Below are 21,614 nucleotides of genomic sequence, written 5' to 3' on the forward strand. Positions count from 1 at the left end.
TCTCTCCAAAGCAAAAGCTTGCCAGACAACTTGGTGCCTTTAACCCACAGAAGGTGCCTCACAGATAGAGACAGATTGGGTCCAAGCTCAGCTCACACGAAGAGGAAAATAAGTTCTTGCTCAGAGAGCAGAAAAAGTCTTTCCCCTCCCAAGAATGGCATGCACTGATTATTACTACTACTGATAAATCATAGTGAGTAGAGCTAGACACAAAGTCAGGAAGCCTTGGGTTTTAGTCCCCTGACTAAAACATCCTGGCTGTGGGATTCTGGACTAGTCACTGAATTTCTCAGCTCTTTAATCCTATAATTTGAGTATGGTTACAAATCTGCTGGGGTAAAGGTCGGTCCTTCTCTGGGATTTCTTGATACCAAAAAAATTTTAGGACTGAGGACAATAAGAGGAATAATGATAAAGATTAAGTGTTTTATAGTTTGTAAAATGCTCTGAGCAGCAACAACAACAAAAAAACATTTGTTAGAAATTCCTGGGAGAAGAATGGTAAGAGAAATTGAGACCAAATGGTTCCCAAATTATGTTCTTTGTTTTCTTCTAGGGCCATCAAATCAAGAGGTGAATGCATATTGGTTTTTTAAAATCTCCAATTTAATTAGTGGTCTCAGAGTCAGAAAGCCCAGCAGCACCTCCAGATTCCTTCTTCACCACTGCACAAAAAATGATCTCCCCATTGCTCCCTTGGGAACATCCTGTCCCCAACAACCATTTAAAGAAAAGTATTTTTGTGAGTGTCTTACCTTCTGTTTCGAGTTTTTCTGCATTTAGAGGGCTGGTTGGTGACCCCATGGAAGACTTTCTGCCACTGAGTCCGGAGATCATTGCCATAGAGGACAGTCTTCCTATTGCTCTCACAGCATTGCCTGTTTTCTGCAAAAATAGACACACAGAAAAGCTTCCTTCAAATTCAGCTCAGTTGCAGCAGGAATGCTGAGAAGAAGTCTAGTCAAGGAGGAATGGGAATTTGTTCTCCCTGAGAAAAGAGCCCCACAGGCTGATCTCGCTAGAGGAATGCACCAAACCCTACACTGTGCAGTACTATCAGCATGTCAGAAGATGTTCAGAGAAAGGAATGGGGCCCTGGAGCTGACTTGGTGCGTTAATGTGACTAAACAAGGTCAACATGAGACAAAAACTCTTTTCAAACTGTGCTTCAACTCCCATAAAAGGGATAGTTTATATAAAGCAACTGCGAGCGGAGACAGTTACAAAGACTTATTGCTAACTAGACCTGGATGGGGCTGGCTCTCAAAACGCTACTCTAGCAATACTTTTAATTGGTCAAGGGCTCTGTTGCTGTAGAAGTAATAGACTTAGGGCTGAAAAGATCAGATTCTTGAAAAGATAAGTTCTTGGACAAATCACTTTGCAATTTGGTACTTCCCCTAGGCCTCAGTTTCTTTAGCTAGAAAAGGAGGTTCTTTTTTTTTTTTTTTTTTTTTTTTTTTTTTTTTTAACAAATAGTCTCTTGTTCTTTCCACATCTCTGGTTTTGTGATTTTTTTTGTTCTTCAGAGATTGAAAAACAACAACAAATGTAGGAAACCTTATTTTCTTATGTTACTGCCCCTACACCATATATTCCACATCCTTCTCCATTTTGCCCTACACAATCTTCCCTTAAAGCAAACAAGAATCACTGGGTGAAACTGATTTAGATATTGGTCATCTCTGATGATGTATATCCCTCATTTTTCGACTTTAGTCCCCTCCTTGCCAATTAGAAAAGTCAGGTTTTATTGTCTTCTGGAGTTGAGGAGTTACTACATCCATCAGAGTTCTGCTGTTATTCAATGATACTTTCTTTACATTCCTGAAGTCACTTTGTAGATTAGGGGTTCTTAACCTGGGGCCCATGATTTCAGGTCTGGGAACTTGGATGAGGAAATTTTTATTTTTTTAACCTGTAGCTAAAATGTACCATTTCCTTCAATTATTTAAAAATATTCTGAGAAAGAGTCCATAGGCCTTGCCAGAGTGCCACAGGGATCCATGACAGAGTTAAAAATTCTCCGTGTGAACTGTTCTGGTTTTACTTACTTTGCATCTAACCATTTTAATTCTCTATGTTCTTTTTATTTAATTATGTGATTTATAATGTACCATGTCTTATGGCAAAATAAAATTCTTCTTTCTGGCAAACTCCTATATGAAGTCTCACTAAGGGCATTTCTAAATGTAAGCATTAAAAAGGAAAGGCAGCAGGCATTTGTTCATGTGGACACCCTGGTCTTCATCCTTGACACCCTGGGGCTGGAATCAGCTTTGATATATAATCCCTGCTAATGATGGTCCTATAACTCTGAAGTACAGTTTCTTTGTACTGTCCAAGCACAGTTTGGAATTTTACAGAAAGTACTTTTGTAGAGAAATTGCCAAGAACATATAACATTTTCCTCTCATGATCCCCAGTTTCAAATTAGAATCCCAGACTGATTTCAAGTGAAGAAAATAAAACCAGAAGAACAATATACATGATAACTATAATGATGTGAGCAAAAATAAGATAAAAGCCCAGATTAATTGCAATGACCAATTTTGGTTGCAGAGAACAGATGAACAATCAATATACAATGGTTAAGTATTATGTGACAGGTTAGGACTAGGGACTGAGTATCCTTTTTCGGCTTTAATTCACCCCACTCTCCACTACATTATATCTAACACTCTTACACCTATTAAATGTTCATTTTTCATATCTATTTCAGGATTTTCAATCCCTATGTCAGAAAGTCTACATGGGACTGATTCATTTACATGGTCCCTTTTAATGATAAGTCTATGATTCTATGAAACTGATCCCCATCTTCTTGTCAATTTTCCTCACTCCTTGCATCTCAGATATCATATATTATTTTGCATTTAGTTATGTTCTATGTGAGCCACATACTCTTCACGGGACTATAGGTCCCATGAAATTGAGGATTTTATCTTAATTTCATATTACCTCCAATGCCTGGCAAAGTGCTCTGATGCAGAGGAATTATTAAATGTTTGCAGAATTTGATAAATTTAGCTACTTCTAAACCCAATTTATCTTTAGCAATTTTGGCATATTTATTATGATACAGAAATATCATCCAACAAAATATTTTGAATCAAAAGATTTTGATTTATTGAGAGGTTAAGATATGGTAAATATGTTAAAGTCCACACAGAAATTAATATCTTTGTAAATGGCCTAGCTCATGTGCACATTGGCAGATAAAAGCTGATTAGGGGCAAAGAATTCAAAGAATTCCAGGCTTAAGTAATTAGGTTAATTTTTCCACTGTACTAAAAAATAGATCATTTAAAAAGCTTTAAAAAGATCATTAATAAGTTAATGAAATTTTAGAATCAGAAGACATTTTGGTAATTTTTGTCGTTGTTTTACTAGTGTCTCTTTCATGACCTCATTTAGGGTTTTTTTGGCAGAGATATTAGAATGGTTTACTATTTCCATCTCCAGCTCCATTTACAGATGAGGAAACTGAGATAAACAGGACTAAGTGACTTGTCCAGGGTCACATAGCTAGTCAGGTCTGAGACTGACTGTAACTCAGGAAGATGAGTCTTATCTCTAGGCCAGAGGCTATATTCCTTGTACCAGTAGATGCCCTTGTGGGTGATTATTTGTATTTTAAAAATGAAACTACTTAATAGGAGCTCGCAGTTTTATATACTCATGCATTTTACACTTATTGGAATGTTTATATCTGTAGATGATCATTTTAAAAAGGAGAAAAAAGCCATTGAGGAAGCTATGGGAGAAAAATTATGAAGGAAGAATAGACAGGACTTGGGGGACTGGATATGGGAACATGGGAAAAGGAGTCAAATATGGCTCTAGATATCTAGAAGTCTAGATATCAAGTAATTAATTCATCCCTGAATTAACCATTCAGCCAGCCATTTATTTGCCATCATTACTAACGCCAAGTGTGTATGGTACATTCTTTACAAGGTTCAGCCTCACCAGAGCAAAAGGAGTTTAAAATCACAGAGGTCAAAGGGCTCTCAGAGGTCATTTAGTCCAAAATAATCCTTACTACTCCTTTCGTAAGGTAGCAGTCACACAGTTTCAACTTGACAACCTCCAATACAGAGGCCTCTACCATTTCCCAAGGCAGCCCACTCCTCTTCTGGATAACCCTATTGTCTGACTGCCTCTTTCTCATGGCTTTCCACTGTTATTCGTTCTGGGTTTTCAATACCCATAGCTTGCAGACTTTATCTCCTTCCTTTTTTTGAAAATCAGGCCATCTGCTTTACTTCACTCTAATAATACTTCTCCTAGTCTCTATAACTTTCAAAGACCACTGACAGTAGAGTTCTGGAATCCCACTGGTTCTTCCATTACATAAGAGTATACTTCACCTGGGCCTGCTTTCGTTTTTCTCACAGCTCTTCCCTCAGTATACAGACCCAAAATAGTGGAACATGATAGATAAGACGTCAGATGAGTAACCTAACAGGCTCCAAGACTTGTGATCTGATTGAAGAGGGAAAGAATCTCACTGTTTTTTTCAGAATTTAATCTGAGAAAACATTTGTTTCAGTCTCTCTGTTCCTGATGTTTGCCTCTACTCCTAAAATTCTTGGGGACTTGCCTTATCATCTGCTCATCTGCTCTACTTTGCTTCCTCAATCCATTTAGATTAGGAAGTCTTAACGTTTTGGGTACATATGGACCCATTTGGCAATGTGGTGAAATCTACAGGACTCTTTCAAAATAAAGTTTTTATATGCATAAAATAAAAAAATAGAATTATAAAGGACATCAGTTATATTGAAATATAACCCCAGGTTAAACTCTAAATCTTATACTCACCCAGGGGGTAGGAGGACACAGAGTGCTGAGAAAAGGAGTGGAAAGAGAGAATACTGTGTCCTCTTATTCCCTGACCAAAATACAAAAAAAAGAACAACAAAAAACCCAAACCAAAAATCTTCCAAGAGTAAGTAGAACAGTGGAGAAGGAGAGATCACCACCTCTGCTGGTGGCAGATCAGGAAACTTGGCTTGAGATTTTCAGTGCTGAGAGAATCACCCTTTGCTCAGCTCTGTCTTGTCCTTTCAGGCATGCGTGCCCTGCCATGCCCTGCCTACCCCCTCCCATGTGTTGCCCATCCTATCCTGTCAGTATTTGCCCTCCATGTTTTTCCCCTTGGTTCTGGATAGGCCCCACATGTCCTCCTGCTGCTTTCACTTCTCTGTCTCCAGCTCCCACATGTCCTTGACATGTGGTGCCCATCCCTCCCTCCCCAAGCCTGTGAACCCCTCCTGGTTTCCTTTTCTTCCCCATGTCTATGGGCAAATTCACTTCTAAAAATTACTTGAAGGTTTGCAGAATGATCCATAAATTTAAAAAGTGGGAACTGTCTGTAATTCAAAACTCATTTAAGACATGGAAAAACTGAGGCTAAGTAAAGTTAAATAATTTGCCTAAGGTCACATTGCTGGTGAATGACTGAGCAGAGCAGAATGCCTAACTTCAATATCAATACGCTTTCCATGAGACAAAATTGTTTCCTAATTGCTATTTACATGGACTTTGGCTTTCCTGATCACATGATGCCTACTTGCTTGATTTGCATCCTGTAGCTGGCTATGAACCCTGCTGCCACAGCCTGGGACCTGGAAGATTTGGGAGAATGGAGTATTGATTGCCCGACTGACCATAAACACAATCAGGAATGACAGGAGGGGGAGCAGATTTTGGGGAAAAAGATAATATCATGCTCACTTGTGCAGAAGTCTTGCAGCCTTTCTGATGTGTGCTGATTTTTGGAAACAAGCTGCTCGTTGGAAGCAGATCACTTGGCTACCATTTTCTCGGCAACCTAGAGAGTACTAGCTAGTATTAATAGTGATTAATAATTATCTTCAAAAGGGACAACATCTTCCTTGACTTTGTATCCCCTTCAGAAATTTTACCTTTAGCAATACTTGCTGCCATATATAAAGCAAGCTGCTCAGGAGAAATCTTCTGGAATGAATCAGCCATGGGTTGAGTGGGGGCCAATAGGTGATCTAAGGGATAGAATGCTGGGCCTGGAGTCAGGAAGACTCATCTTGCCAAGATCAATCTGGCTTCAGATACTTCCTAGCTCTGGGACCCTGGGCAAGTCCCTTCACTCTGTGTACCTGAGTTTCCTCATCTTTAAAAGGAGCTGAAGAAGGAAATGACAAACTGTCCAGTGTGTCTACTTGACAATCAGAATATTTTTTCACATGGCTTCCATTAAAAGGCAGTTATTGCCTCTCTGATTTTACAAATTGAAAAGATCATTCCTCTGGCTTAAATTAGAAGCTCATTAAATTTTTTCCCCCAATCTTTATTACCACACCCCAATTATTTCTTTTCTGTTTCTTGAAATTAAACATTAATTTCATTTTTGCTGACCGAAAACCTTTAAAATTTTTTAAAACAGATAATAAACATTCCTAGTTACTCCCAATTCCCATTTGGGGGCATTTAGCAAAAGCTCTTTATTGGTTTCAATAAGCAGTGCAGGTTAGATCTTTGCCTCATAGCCAAGAACTGACTACCTGATTCTGGACTGTCCATAGAAATTCTTTTACCACTTACTATACTGCACCATGACTTGACAGAATCCTTGACACCAATGATCAAAAAGCATTTCCCTTGTATACCTCAATAGCTGCTCAATAACATCTTCATATGTGATTTCCTTTGAGAAAAGGATAACATTCCTATGAAAATCCTAAGAAAGACCAAGTCAGGTCATATAGAATCTAAGTGTTTTGTCATCAAAGAGAAGAAAATATCAGATTGTGCCTTTTCTGCAGTCTTTGTTCAACAACGGTCATGGCTTGTTAATAATGGTTATGTTTCTAGGAAACAGAAACTAGGTTTCCAAGTAGGCCTCTAATTCCCATTTTTTGCTTTGCCTTATCATTTCCTTTTTTCTGATAAGATGAGAAAACTTCACAAAATTATAGACTTTAATAAAAGGGACCTCAGAAACTATTGAGCTTTATAAAGCCTCAAAGGGCAAGATCAAAAGTGAGTTTTAAAGTCATAAGAGAATCTGTTCCCAGGACTCTCAAACTATTTCTGATATTTCTTTGTTAAATTTTTTTTTTATTCATCTTTTGTTTTTACATTACCTCCATTTCTCCCTGTATGTTTTCCATTTCCCTTTCTATATAGCTATCCTTTTAACAATTTGTTTTATGTATTTTAAATATTTAAATTTAAAGAATTTAAAATAAATAATTTAAAGAATTTTAGATATTTAAATTAAAACAAATATTTATTTTAAAAAGGATGCCTCCAAACTAAAAACATAACTTCACTTATAGTATGACCAAGGCAGAATAAAATAGCATTATCTCCTCCTTTATGCATATTGAATTTGTGGTCTTCCTGAGACTTTTTTTTTTTTTTTTTTTTTGAGTCCAACAAACCTGGACAAGTGAGATGCTTTAATTCTATTTAAGGGTATCCTCTCTTCTACAGATATAAAGTGTTATCTTCTCTTATGCAATGCAGAGAACTACCACATTACTTATGACCTGAAATATCTGTCTCTTTTCTGTACTTTCTGTCTTTGAGTTGGATCTTCTAAATATGTCTCATAGAGTGAAGGGTAGCATATATATTTCTGATGTGTTGAGTTGGAACTTAAAATACATTCTCCCTTAAGGAAAAAAGTTATCAATGTTGGTTAGGTATAACTGAAATCATGAAGTGGCTAAATGGTAGAGTGGATAGAATGCTTGCCTCAGTTTCTTCATCTGTAAAATGAGCTGGAGAAGGAAATGGCAAACCATTGCAGTAACTGTGGCCAAAAAACCTCGAATGGGTCTCATAGAATTGGAAATTACTGAATAACAATAACAAAAATAACTGAAATCATACTATTAGCAAAATTACCGTACTTTTAGTTCTATTATGAGCAAAACATGATTTTTATGGGTTCAGACATTGGAATCTGGAGCTAAACTAATACCTCAAAGGGATTTAATAATAGATGATCTGACCTCCTTATTTAACACAGAAATTGAGACCAATAAATACTAAATGAGTTGTGATCACTCAGCTGGTTGATGGCATAATTGGCATTAAAATTTAAGTTTTCTAACTTCTAGTCCACTGTTCTTTCTATTCCACATTATTTGTGTGGAAAAGTACAAGGTCGTCCAAAATGTCTGAGAGCTGTTTTAAGCTATCAAAGCTGAAATGTTGAAATTCTCAGTATTGCGTAAGGGGAAGATTTTACTTTTTGTCTTTGAAGAAGTTATCCTTAAATACCAGCTGGTTGATCATTGCTAAGTCACATACAGTTTTAAACTTTGAGAGTTTAAAAGGGAACTAAGACTTTTGGGACACTATGGGTCTGAAATATTTAACTTTAAAATAAACTATTGGGATAAAGCCTAGTTCTTTTTAGTGCTAGAAAATCTAACTGATGACAAAGTAACATAGAGTCACTCCAGAAAAAGAAGGTACAGGACTGTAAGATCATTTAAAAGGATTAAATGAATGAAAATTATGTATTCACATATTTTTATCATTATGACATTCATACGAATGTAAATGGCATTCCTTGGGTCTTCTACAGAAACTCTGTATAGTGCTTATCCAAGATTATTATTTCTTTTTTATTCTTTCAAGTTTAAGTGTGCTCTTGGCCTTGGTCCAGTTCTAGATGGTTCTGATACCAGCAAGCAAAACCACTCACTCATGTGCAATCCAGAAGTTGAAATAATTTTACTGATAGAGTGAATGCCAAATCTCATGGCCCTTTCTCAATAATTCTCATCCTTTTTGATTTTCTTTTAACCTTTGACACTATTAGTCATCCTCTCCTGGATATTCTCCTCTCTAGGTAACTGTGACATTGCTCCCTCCTGGTTTTTTTCCTACCTCAGGCCATCCTTGACTCCTCACTCACATATCTAAATCTGTTAGGAAACTTTGTCCCCTTCACCCTCACAGCATTTCATAGATATCCCCTTGTCCCAACTCCCACAGCTCACCCTGGGGCAGCAGCCTTCTGGGTAACCTCCCTGAGCCTCGCTTCTCCCACCACCATTACCCTAGCACTCGGCCAGAGTTCAGGGAAAGTGCTCTTTGGGACTGTAAATCTGGCCTCAGACACTCAGGGCCGGGCAGTCCTGGGCATAAACTGTCTGCCTCACTTTCCCATAGTCTCCTCTTCACCTTCCTGTCCCCTTCCCCCTCTCCCCCCTGTCTGTGTCTCTGGATCTCTGTCTCTCTGTGTGTGTTTCTCTCTGTCTGTGTCTTTGTCTCTATCTCTGTGTTTCTCTATGACTGTCTCTGTCTGTCTCCCTCCCTCCCTCTCCTCCTCTGTCTTTCTCTCCCTCCCCCTTTTTCACTATCTTGCTCCCTCTCACTGTCTTTGTCTCTCTCTGTCTCTATCTATGTCTCCCTCCCTCCCTTCCCTCTTCTCTTTCTCTCTCTCTCCCTCCCTCCTCCTTCTTCCCACCCTCTCTCCTTCTCTTCCCCTCTCCCTTTCTCTCTGTCCCCACCCCCTTCTTTCTTTCTTGGTCTCTGTCTCTGTTTTTCCTCTCCCTCTCTCTGTCTCTTTTCTCACATTGTCTGTCTCTATCTTTCTGTACGTGTGTGTGGCTGTCTGTCTCTCAATAAATCCTAATAGCTTTAGGATTACCTTCAGGATCAAATATAAAAATCTTTGTCGGATTTTTCTCACTTTTCTCATTTTCCTTGACTATTCCTTTTCATGAACTCTCCTGTTCAGGGCCTTTGGTCTCCTGGCTTTCCCTCCAATATGGTACTCCATCTCTTGATTTCTTTTTATTGGCTAATCCTTTAAAATGGTCTTCCTTCTTGTCTCTATTGTTGCCCACAACAACAACATTCCCTTGAAAGGTTTTTCCACCTTGTCCCTACTTCCCGGCTTCTTGGACTTCTTTCAAGTCTCAGCTCAAATCTCACCTTTTTACAAGCTCCCAATGCCCCAGGTGTTAGTACTTAGATTGCTCTTTCCATTTTCACTGTACTTGTCTGATAGGTTTAATTTTTTGCCTGCTGTCTTCGCCATTAGAATATGAGCTCCTTCTAGGTCAGGACTGGGTTTTTTGCTGATCTTTGTATCCACATCACTTTGAATAGTGCCTGGGGCAAATGGCAGATGTTCAATAAATGCTTGTCTACCAAATGACTGACTTTTTCTTACTTTATGTTCTCTGAACTCATTCAGGTTATTCTGCCTTTGTCTCTTTTTTCAGAGCTTCCCCTAATCATTTTAATAACACTGGCTACCAACCTCCCTGGTTGAGAAAACATAACAATGATGCTAAAAATATGAAAGTAACAAGAACCTCTGGAATTTGTTGAGCAAATTTAATGATTTCAGAGAATTCTGACATATCTTATTTCATGTTCACAACCAAGCAAAAAGGATAAGTATTACAATACCATCTTTCAAATGGAGAAACAAGGAACCCAAAAAGCTAACTAACCTGCCAAACATTCATAGGATCATAGATGCAGTTAAAGGTGGAAGCAAAATTAATGTAATGTAATCTACTCCTCTCTCCATCTTCCATTTTGTAATCTACTCCTCTATCTTCCATTTTCCAGATAAGGAAACCGAGGCAGAAAGAGGCTAAGTGATTTCTTACTTTTTCAAACAGCTAGTAAGGTATCTGCTCTATCCTCTATACAATACTATCTCTCTAGTTATATACTAATTAATGAAAGAGCTAGAATAGCATCATAGTCTCAGATACGGAGCCTTAAAGGTCTGCTAGTCCAAACAGCTTATTTTTAGATATGAGGAAATTCAGGCCTAAAGTGGTTAAATAACTTTACTAAAATTACACAGGGAATAAGTAGCAAAGCCAAGATTTAGACCCTGGCCTTTGACTCCATAACTGATTCTCAGTCTACTGTACCCAATTGAGTAGAAGTTTGATCTTCTACAACTTGTCTAGGGAATTGAATATAGAATTCTCTCATTGAATGCACATGCAGGATTCCTTGAAAAATGGGAAAAGAACCCAAACAGTTCCTTAACTGTTTTTAAAACAGTTATGTTCATTTGGGCCATAGCCCTAGAATTTTAAGTCATTTAATTTCTTAGCCAAAAAAGTGAGACACTAGAGTGGGTCACCATTTCCATCTTCGCCTTTTTTTTTTTTTTTTTTTTTTACAGATGAGGAAACTGAAACAAACTGGGTTAAGTGCCTTGTCCACACAAGCTAAGAAGTAACACAGCTAGGAAGTGCTGAGGGTAAATTTGAATTCAGAAAAATGAGTCTTCTTGACTCCAGACCTGGCCCTCTATTCTCTGTGTTACCTAGCTACCTATAGCATACCCATACTCGTGGCAAATTACTGACAGAAAATCACAGTTAAATTTTTCATCTTTTTCTCTCTCTCCCCTTCTCATCATCCCTCTGGTTCAGGAACCTTGTTTCAGTCAAGCAGACCTGCTGAGTATTAAATTATTTTTGCTTCTAAGCACTTATTTTCCTGGCCTGGATTGCTCTTTCCTATTCTCTCTACTAATCCATGTTCTTCCATATAACTAACTAGAATCACCATTCATTACAGCATCTATGCCCCTCAACACTCCCAAATATAGTTATGGAAATCTGTATGGAGCAATAATGTTTATTATTCTTGGTGTCACGTCCATTCCAACTGAACTTCCTTACATTAACCATGTATCATCCATTATGCTGGGGGCTCCTAAAAAAGAAGGAAAACATGTCTTTCCTCCTTCTTCAATCTTTCCCTACATCAGACTGGAAATTTCCTAAAAGTAGAAATCATGAGTCAATATAAAGGAACAAACAGTGGTTGTGGAATAAAGAGATCAGGGATTCTAGTTTTCACTCTGCTACACATTATCTGAGTTTGAAAATATAAGTTGCATCACCCGTCTATTCTGTAATTTTCTCAGTTGTTAAAATAATAATGTTGGCACAGTGGATAGAGCTCCAAGCCTGGAGACAAGAATTCTTCCCTTCTGTATAATAATCTGGCTTCAGACAATCATTAGCTGTGTGATCCTGGATAAGTCACTTAGCACTGTGTGCCTCAGTTTCCTCATCTGTAAAATAAGCTAGAGAAGGAAGTGCTCCTTTATCTCTGCTAAGAAAACTTTTCTCAGATGGGATCATGAAAAGTCAGACACAACCAAAACAAAGGAATAACAACAGCAGCAATCTGGAGCACAGTGACCCATAGGAGCATTGAGCCCATCACAGATCCGGGGGAACGTCAGAAGTCATTTAGTCCAAACCCCCCCCTTTTTTTAAACTAAGTTTTTTCAACAGATAGTCAACAGAACTATCTGACCACATGGAACATTTCAGACACTTGAGGCTTCCCTGCGAGAGTGTGACTGTCCTGGGGCACAGTGATCCGGGTCTCCCAGCCCGCTCATAGCGATTTTCACCTTACCTGCCATTTTCTTCTTGCCATGTACTTTTTCATCCGATCTTTGGATAGCTTCTTGGCTTCCATATTTTTGGTGTCTTTCATGAGCCATGGATGTTGAAGGCACTGGGTGCAGTCCAGGCGGTTCCTATTCCAGACAGATCAGAGAAACAGAATGTCAGAGCTAGAAGAGACACTGGAGATCCACTAGCCCACCCTCTTCAGGCGAAAGATGAGGAAAAGAGAGACAGATGTGAACAGCATCATTGAGTAAGTCAGTTGGAAAATTGTCCACAGAACTCAGGTTTTTTAACCCTCAGGACCATATTCTTACGGCTGAATCAAGTTGGATTTCTAAGACACTGCAACAAGATATTTTTGTTCATTTCCTTCTGTCTCCATTTCAGCTGACTTAGAGATGTAGGAATTCTCCAGCTGCCACTCTATTTCAAATTGTAAGAGAAAATGCATCTGGTGACAAGAATATGACTCAAGCTAGGTGGTTCAGTGGCTAAAGTATTGAGCTTGTGCTTAAGGCCTGAGTTCAAATCCAACCTTAGACTCTTACTGTGTCACCCTAGGCAAGTCACTTAACCAATGTCTGTCTCAGTTTCCTCATCTGTAAAATGGATGTAATAATAACATCTACCTGCCAGAGTTGTTGTGAGGATCAAATGAGGAAATATTTGTAAAGAACCATATAAATATTAACGATTGCTTGTTATTAGTATTGCTGAAGAAAGATCCAGAACCTGAAATTATATTCTTAGCTTAAACAGAAAATTAATTTTGATTACTTAACTTCTGGTATTTTTGCAATGTTACAACTACATCTGGGAATACCTGAATGGAGCCCAGCTCAGATTTTTTCTAAGCTAAGCCTGCCATAAGTAGTAATGGGCAACACTGGAAACCTTTGCTTTTCTGTCTTTGTTTCTCTCTCTAAGAAAAGTAAGAGTAATACATGTAACTGAAAGACTTTTAAATTACAGAGCAGAGGGGCAGCTAGGTGGCACAGTGGATAGAGCACCAGCCCTGAATTCAGGAGGACCTGAGTTCAAATGTGGTCTCAGACACTTAACACTTCCTAGCTGTGTGACCCTGGGCAAGTCACTTAACCCCAGCCTGGGGGGGGGGATTACAGAGCAGCAACATGAGATTGTAAATGTGAAATATAATTAAACTTCTGTTATCAGAAAAATTGAGAAATATGATCCTCTGGTTAGTCAAATATTTTAATTAATAGCATTGCTCTTTATACCACATATGAATTTAGAATATGAGAAAATACTGAACTTACAACCATACTAAACATCAGTGAATATTTCATTCATATTTGTTGAAGATGAAAGTGTTCCAACTTTGAAAATTTTATAGTATCTTATTTGTATCATAGGCATTTATGTATATGCCCCTTTCCCACATTAGAGTTTTCTTTAAAAAAAAAAAAAAATCTTTTGTTTTCCCCAGTTATATGTAAAGACAATTTTTAACATTTATTTTAAAAAACATTTGAGTTCCAAATTTTCTCTCCCCCCCACTCTCCTCTCCCTCCTCCCTGAGATAGTAAGTACTTTGAAATAGATTACACATGTTCGTGCAGAACATATCACCATATAAGTCATTTCCACATTAGATTTTAAATTCCTTAAGAGAGGAGATGTTACTGTATCTGTCTTTGCAATCCCAGTGCCTTGTATACATCAGTAGATACTCTGTTTATAACATAGTATCTTTTTAATTGAATGGAGAAATGAATTCTTGTTCTTAATCAAACAATAAGAATTTCGTAAGCTCTTACTGTGTGCCAGGCACTGTACTTAGCCCTGGAGATAAAAGATGGAAACAAATTCTAGTTGCAAGGAGTTTACAATCACCATTCCAATTCTCTAACACTTACCTGCAGTTGTAATAATAGTCCACATTTATGTAATATCTTGTCCTTTGGTTTATTAGCTAGCATTTATAAATTTTTTTCCTTTTTTCTTTTCCTTTCTTCCTTCATCCCTCCCTTCCCTCCTCCCTCTCATCCTCCTTCTCATCTTCCCTTCCTTCCTTCTTTTCTCCCTCCCTTCTTCTTCCTTCCCTCTCTCCTTCCTTCCCTTCCCTTCCTCCTTCCCTTCCTTCCTTCCTTTCTTCCTTCCTCAATCAGGGTTAAGTGACTTGCCCAGGATCAAATAGCTAGTAAGTATCTGAGGCCACATATGAACTCAGGTCATTCTAAGTCCTCCAAGTCCTGACTTCTGACTCCTTGCTGCTCCTAAAGAGCTCTTTAAAGTTTGCAAACCACTTTACAAATATGATCTCATATGATCCTCACAACAACTCTGAGAGAGAGATGCTATTATTACTTTCACTTTACAGAAAAAGAAACTGAAGTAGACAAAGATTAAGTGGCTTGACCAATATCACAGTGTTTATAGCTAAATTTGAACTCATATTTTCCTGATTTCAAGTCTAGCACTCTCTCCTAAGTAACTCTGTGTTTCCTAGGTGTCTAGTCTGTAATTTGGAAAGCACTTTTGTCACAACAACTCTGCCAAGTAAATGGAATAACAAGAGTTTCATTTTACAAATGAGGAAATTGAAGCTCAAAGATCCTCAAAGACTGACGACTGATACAAATTACTAGTAGAACTGCAATTCAAACTCACATCTGATTGATTCCAAGATCAAGACTTATTCCATTTCACCACAGAGCTGTTCATTACATAGCTATTTCAGGTATTCATAACCTTGTTTTTTTTTTTTTTTCCCCTTTAAACAAATATATTTGGATAACCATATTTTAATTTAATTGATTTCCTTTGTAATCCTATATATCTTATGTTTTATGTATTTATCAGCATTATGGCTTCTCCAGACTGTCCAAGATTAAGAACTCCAAAATGCTTCAACTTTCCTCTTGACCGTTAAATCTAGACTGTACTCTTCGGTATTTCCTATCTGATATTGTACTGAGGCTAAGGCTGTCTTCCCTTTCCCTTTGGCTACACATACAGACACATAATCAGGGTCTCCTCCTCACCCACAGTCCCTTCTCTGTTTCCATAAACCACTGCAACAGTGTGAGGCCTTCAGGAAGCTGAAGAGGAGGGGCAGTGAGGGAGAAGCCTCTCCTTTTTCTATTCCAAATCTCCTCTCCGCCCCCCCCCTCCCCGCCACACCCAGGAAAGCAAAAACTCGTGAATCCCAAGGCTTTACTTCATGTCCTTTTTCAGTAAGTTGCTGATAAAGTCCTTGGCATCCTCAGAAATTTCATCAAATGCTTCGTCATCAAAGTCCCAGGTGGCCGAGGTAACATTTGCTAAGGTCTCGTTGTCATTGTCACCCATGAAAGGGGAAAGTCCACTGACCCTGGAGAGAAGGAAATACAGAGAGCACAGCTGAGCAGGGAGGAAACGGGCACCTTCCCAGCCAGGGCAGTGGGCTAGGGAAAAAGGGAGAAGGATTTATGATTGCAACAACCTAAAAAGGTGGTGGAACCAGGCTCACTCAAGTTACAGTGCCCCAGAACATAAATAAGGTAGGGAGATTTCAGACATTACATTCACTCTCCCACTAAGCACTTTCCCCCCATTGCTGAAAAGGATTAAGAATTGTTTCAGTCTTTGTAGTTGTATTCCCAGAATACAGTATAGTGCTTGAGCCATAAATATCTGATAAATGGATGGAAATGAATGTTTTGTTCCACTAAGTGTATTGCTTTAAAAAAAGGAAGCTAAAACAAAAAAGAATCTGCTATCCATCATGGGTCTGGTCCTCCTTTTCCCACAGCCCTAATCTTTCCCCAGGTTTTGGTCACAGATCTGTTTTCCCAAAATACAGCCTACATGGGATAAGGAAAGGAGCAGAAAAGAATAGTGTGGTCTACTTGATGATGGGTAGATTCTTGGGGTGGATATCCTATATTGTGTGAAGATTCATAGACTCCAAATGACATCTTAAAGGGAAAGTGGAAGGAGGGGAAGGAGTGCAGTGGAAGTGAGATAAAGGAATAGAGACTATGACCACCTCAGTGACTGATATGGGCAGGAGTGGGGGGAGGAGTTCATACGATATAGGCTAGTTGGGAGGTATTTACTAGAACTCTATTGTGGAAGATGGGGAAGGGACAGGGGGCACCAGGAGTCAACACAGATGACACTCCTGTGGCTGCAATGGCACATTGTGTTAAATTTCAGAGTGCAAAAGAAGCAGGCTGCAGGGGGTGGTAGGGAAAGGTGCTCTTTCACTATATGATCTGTAACTCAATAGGAATGATGGGTGTGCTGGAGCCATTGTGGGAGCCAATTAAGTTTTCAACATGAGATTTTTATACTACAGAACTGCTACAAATGAAGACTTGATTTATTGTTTTGTTGTTTACTTAGGTTAAAAAAAGTGATGAGAAAAATGTTAATAATATACATTAAACTAAAATATAATATCATATGCACACCCTTCCCTTTCCTCTCTCTGAGAGCTGATTACTAAAAATTTATCAGCAAACTCCTGGTTAAAAACCTAATAAATGTTAATTGGGAATTTCAACTCTCTTCCATCCAGACCAATAAATATGACATATCAGCACAGTTAATGTTCACAGGAGAAGGCCTCAAAACAGGCTGAGGGCATCCTACAAAATTGTCACAGAACTCCCAAGAGTCATAAATAATACCTGAAGGAGACAAGAAATGGATAAACATACCAGTTGGGCTTCCATTATCTTGGTTACTTATCATCAGGAGAAAGAAGAGTAAAGGGATATAGCTTTGAAGGCATAAACATATCTCCCTTCTTTCCCCCCAATCAGAGTTTTAAATGGATAATTTGTATCAGTGACTGGAAAACCTCCAAAGCACAGAACCCTGCATCCTCTGTCTGATGTGGTCACTTTGATGATCAGCTTTGCTCAACTGATTTTTTTTGCTATAAAGAGTACAAAGAGGGTGGTAAAGTGAAGCAATTCTGAAAAAGCAGAAAGAGGCAGGGTAACTTCCAGGTAGAACCTCAGTGTCTCTGAATGGGAAAAGATCTAGAAATGGCCTAGTATGATGTCTCCATTTCTGTGAAATGTTTTCCTCCTAGAAATCTTAAAATTCACTATCATCTATCTATCTATCTGTCTGTCTATCTATCAATCTGTATGTCTGTTTTATATCTTATCCTTAAAAGCATTTCTGTAAAGCAAAAATACTAAGAATTGAATTTATTCTATAATATGTAAATAAATCTCAACCCTATGCTGTTATACCACTTAATTTTGCTTTTTGGAATTCTTATTCTAATGGTCTTTTATGCTTTTTTTTCTTTTTTTATTGGGAACTTAACAATCATCAACAAACACAAACATTTCCATGAACAAAGAATTACATAAAATTGAAATGCTTTTGTACAAGCAAAACCAATGCAGTTATAATTAGAAAGAATATAGCTTATTAAGAAAAATCTTCCAGAAATTGAAACTATATCCACTCACATGAAAGAGTGTTCCAAATCAATACTGATCAGAGAAATGCAAATTAAGACAACTCTGAGATACCACTACACACCTGTCAGATTGGCTAAGATGACAGGAACAAATAATGATGAATGTTGGAGGGGATGTGGGGAAACTGGGACACTAATACATTGCTGGTGGAGTTGCGAAAGAATCCAGCCATTCTGGAGAGCAATCTGGAACTATGCCCAAAAAGTTATCAAACTGTGCATACCCTTTGACCCAGCAGCGCTACTACTGGGATTATATCCCAAAGAAATACTAAAGAGCGGAAAGAGACATATATGTGCCAAAATGTTTGTGGCAGCTCTTTTTGTAGTAGCTAGAAACTGGAAGATGAATGGATGTCCATCAATTGGAGAATGGTTGGGTAAATTATGGTATATGAAGGTTATGGAATATTATTGCTCTGTAAGAAATGACCAGCAGGAGGAATACAGAGAGGCCTGGAGAGACTTACATCAACTGATGCTGAGAGAAATGAGCAGAACCAGAAGATCACTGTACACTTCAACAACAATACTGTGTGAGGATGTATTCTGATGGAAGTGGAAATCTTCAACATAAAGAAAAACCAACTCACTTCCAGTTGATCAATGATGGACAGAGGTAGCTACACCCAGAGAGGAAACACTGGGAAGTGAATGTAAATTGTTAGCACTAATATCTGTCTGCCCAGGTTGCATGTACCTTTGGAATCTAATGTTTATTGTGCAACAAGAAAATGATATTCACACACATGTATTGTACCTAGACTATATTGTAACACATGTAAAATGTATGGGATTGCCTGTCATCGGGGGGAGGGAATAGAGGGAGGGGGGGATAATTTGGAAAAATGAATACAAGGGATAATATTATAAAAAATATATATATAATAAAAAAAAAAAAGAAAAATCTTCCAGTGATATTTCTATAATAATAGTCTGTCAAATATTCAGGATCTATGGGAAATTCTTATATATATATATATATATACTATGGATGGAGTGGTGAACTAAACCTACCATTTTGGAAAACAATATGAAGCTATACAGTCACTATACTGCAAGTACTTGGGTTTTAATATTAACAAACTGCCTTCCATATTAGATATGTAATCTATTTCCAGAAATTATTCGGTATATATTTTGCATTTATTTACATGTGTAGAGAGCAGAGAATGTTTCATTTTATCATTGTAATCCTATTTCTTGGCACAGCAACCAGCACAGAATAGTCACTTAATAAATTCTTTTTGAATTAACTGAATTGAATTACAGTCATCTTGTTATTATCCAGATCATGTAAAAAAGAAAGATAATTCTAATCTCCCAAACATGGTATGAAACCAGATTAATCCATGAAAATACCCTGAGAAGCTCAGCTTATAAGACTAGCTATCTGCATGTAGCTTTTTCATATCTCACTGTTTAATTCCAAATTCATTTGCCCTTGCCACTGAACTGCAAAACTTTTAGGACATCTTCTCTTGTATCATCTATTCATGTACTTAAGAGAATATAGACTCATCACCTGAGTCAAATGTAATTAGGAAAGTGATCTGAAAAATAATCACATAATGCCCTCCACCAAAGCCAAATACAAATGACTTCTGGATAATTTATACAATTGCTTTCATTCATTATTGAGAAATGAATATAACTCCTTAAATAAAGGAATATAAAAATTGGCAGGCAAGTTCAGACAAGAATAGTAAGTGCTCCTCTCAGAGCATTAGTGGGACAGAGTGTAAGAAAATATAATACTTGTTCAATATGAATTCAAATATTTCTAACCACACATTTCTTTTTAATTCAATTTTATTTTATTTTCAGGTCTGCATCCATTTTTTCTCCCACCTCTTCCCCCATTTGAGAAATCAGGAAAAGTCAAACTTACCTACCTACATTTAAATCTCTCATTATGTATTTATCATCATAGTTCATAAGTCAAATCCTTCTTGAATGAGTTTCTACCATTGGCCTTACTCTTTGGGGTAACTATTTATTTACAGCTGTGCCTAACTTTTAGCCAGAGAAAATATCCCTAAAAAAGGAAAATACAATTTTTTGGTGAATTGAACCCTAATTTATATATGTCAGGGGAGTTTGCTTTTAAAGGGAATCTTATGGAGATTATTTTATCTTTTAACATTTAGAGACTTTTTCTAAGGTTGTGTGTGGTAGGAGAGCTGGAGGATAATAATTTGGAGAATTCACTGCAAGGGTCTGCTTATCCTCAAACATGCTTGAACCTGGGGATGAGGTTTAGCATTTCATGTGAGCCAAGTCCAACTTGTATTTTCCAGCTCAAAACCACCAGGAGGCGACTAGAACCAGCTGATAGACTCTTGCAGAGTCTCATTCAGGCCCTTTGGGATAAAAACTGAGGGAAGAACGAAAATAGGAATTAGCCCTTGTTGACTATTTTAAAATTGCAGCTGCTCTGTGATAAAAGGCACTCTCTATCAGACTGTGGGCAACACACAAGAACTGCAGAAACTGGCTTCTGCCTACGCATATTGTCATGTTTCATAAAACTTGTGGATTTCAAAGTATCTGAATGTTATTTTATTTTTAAGAGAAGGCAGCTCTGTGTAGGTTAGATACAACAGCTAAAGTGATTAAGGGATTATTTTTAATTATTATCACTAAATATTTTCCAATCACACGTAAAATTTTTTTAAACATTTATTTTTTATTAAAGTTTTTTTTTTATTTTTCAAAACATATGCATGGATAATTCTGCAACATTAGCCCTTACTAAACCTTGTGTTCTAGTTCCCCCCTTTCCCCTAAATGGCAAGTAGTCCAATATATGTTAAACATGGTAGAAATATGTTAAATCCAATATATAAACATTCATTTTTTTAAAAATTTGAATTCCTTTGCCAAAGGACTATAAACCTGTGTATACCCTTTGATCCACTAGTGTCTCTACTGGGTGTATACACAAGAGAGATCATAAAAGAGGGAAAAGGACCTAGATGTGCCAAAATGTTTATAGCAGCTCTTTTTATAGTGGAAAGGATCTGGAAGTTGAGTGGTGTCCTCAAATGGGAAATGGCTGAATAAGTTATGGTATAAGAATGTTATGGAATATTATTGTTCTGTAAGAAATGATGAGCAGAGTGATTTGGAGAGACTTACATGAACTCATGTTGAATGAAGTGAGCAGAACCAAGAGAACGCTGTACACAGAAACAAGATTATATCATAATCAACTGTGATGAACTTAGTTCTTTTCAACAATGAGGTGATTTGAGGCAATTCCAGTAGATTTGTGATGGAAAGATCCATCTGCATCCAGAGAGCAGTATGGAGATTGAATGTGAATCAAAGCAAAATATTTTTACCTTTGTTGTTGTTGCTGTTTGTTTACTTGTTTTTTTTTTCCCTTATGATGTTTTTTCCATCTTATTTTTATACAGAATGACAGATATGAAATGTGTTTTAACTTATACTGGATTGCTTGGTGTCTTGGGAACGTTAGCATAGGAGAGGGAGAAAAATTTGGAACAAAAGGTTTTGCAAAGGTGAATGTTGAAAATTATCTTTCTGAGTGTTCCAAATCATTATTGATCAGAGAAATGCAAATTAAGACAACTCTGAGATACCACTACACACCTGTCAGATTGGCTAAGATGACAGGAACAAATAATGATGAATGTTGGAGGGGATGTGGGAAAACTGGGATACTGATGCATTGTTGGTGGAATTGTTAAAGAATCCAACCATTCTGGAGAATGCAA

At 37.6% G+C, this 21,614-nt stretch overlaps 1 protein-coding gene across 10 annotated transcripts in view; it reads right to left on the reverse strand.

Moving 5' to 3' along the window:
• The window catches only part of MYLK (myosin light chain kinase), a 424,364-nt gene that overhangs the window by 6,197 nt on the left and 396,553 nt on the right, over window positions 1-21,614 (reverse strand). For all 10 annotated transcript variants that reach the window (XM_074301410.1, XM_074301411.1, XM_074301413.1 and 7 more), the window contains 3 exons: window positions 15,604-15,756; window positions 12,424-12,547; window positions 756-885 (listed from right to left, as the gene is read on the reverse strand). In XM_074301410.1, coding sequence (XP_074157511.1) covers window positions 756-885; window positions 12,424-12,547; window positions 15,604-15,756 — 407 coding nt within the window. The remainder of the gene's footprint in view (window positions 1-755; window positions 886-12,423; window positions 12,548-15,603; window positions 15,757-21,614) is intronic.

This window comes from Sminthopsis crassicaudata, chromosome 3 (genome assembly GCF_048593235.1).
Source record: "Sminthopsis crassicaudata isolate SCR6 chromosome 3, ASM4859323v1, whole genome shotgun sequence".
Lineage (NCBI taxonomy): Eukaryota > Metazoa > Chordata > Mammalia > Dasyuromorphia > Dasyuridae > Sminthopsis > Sminthopsis crassicaudata.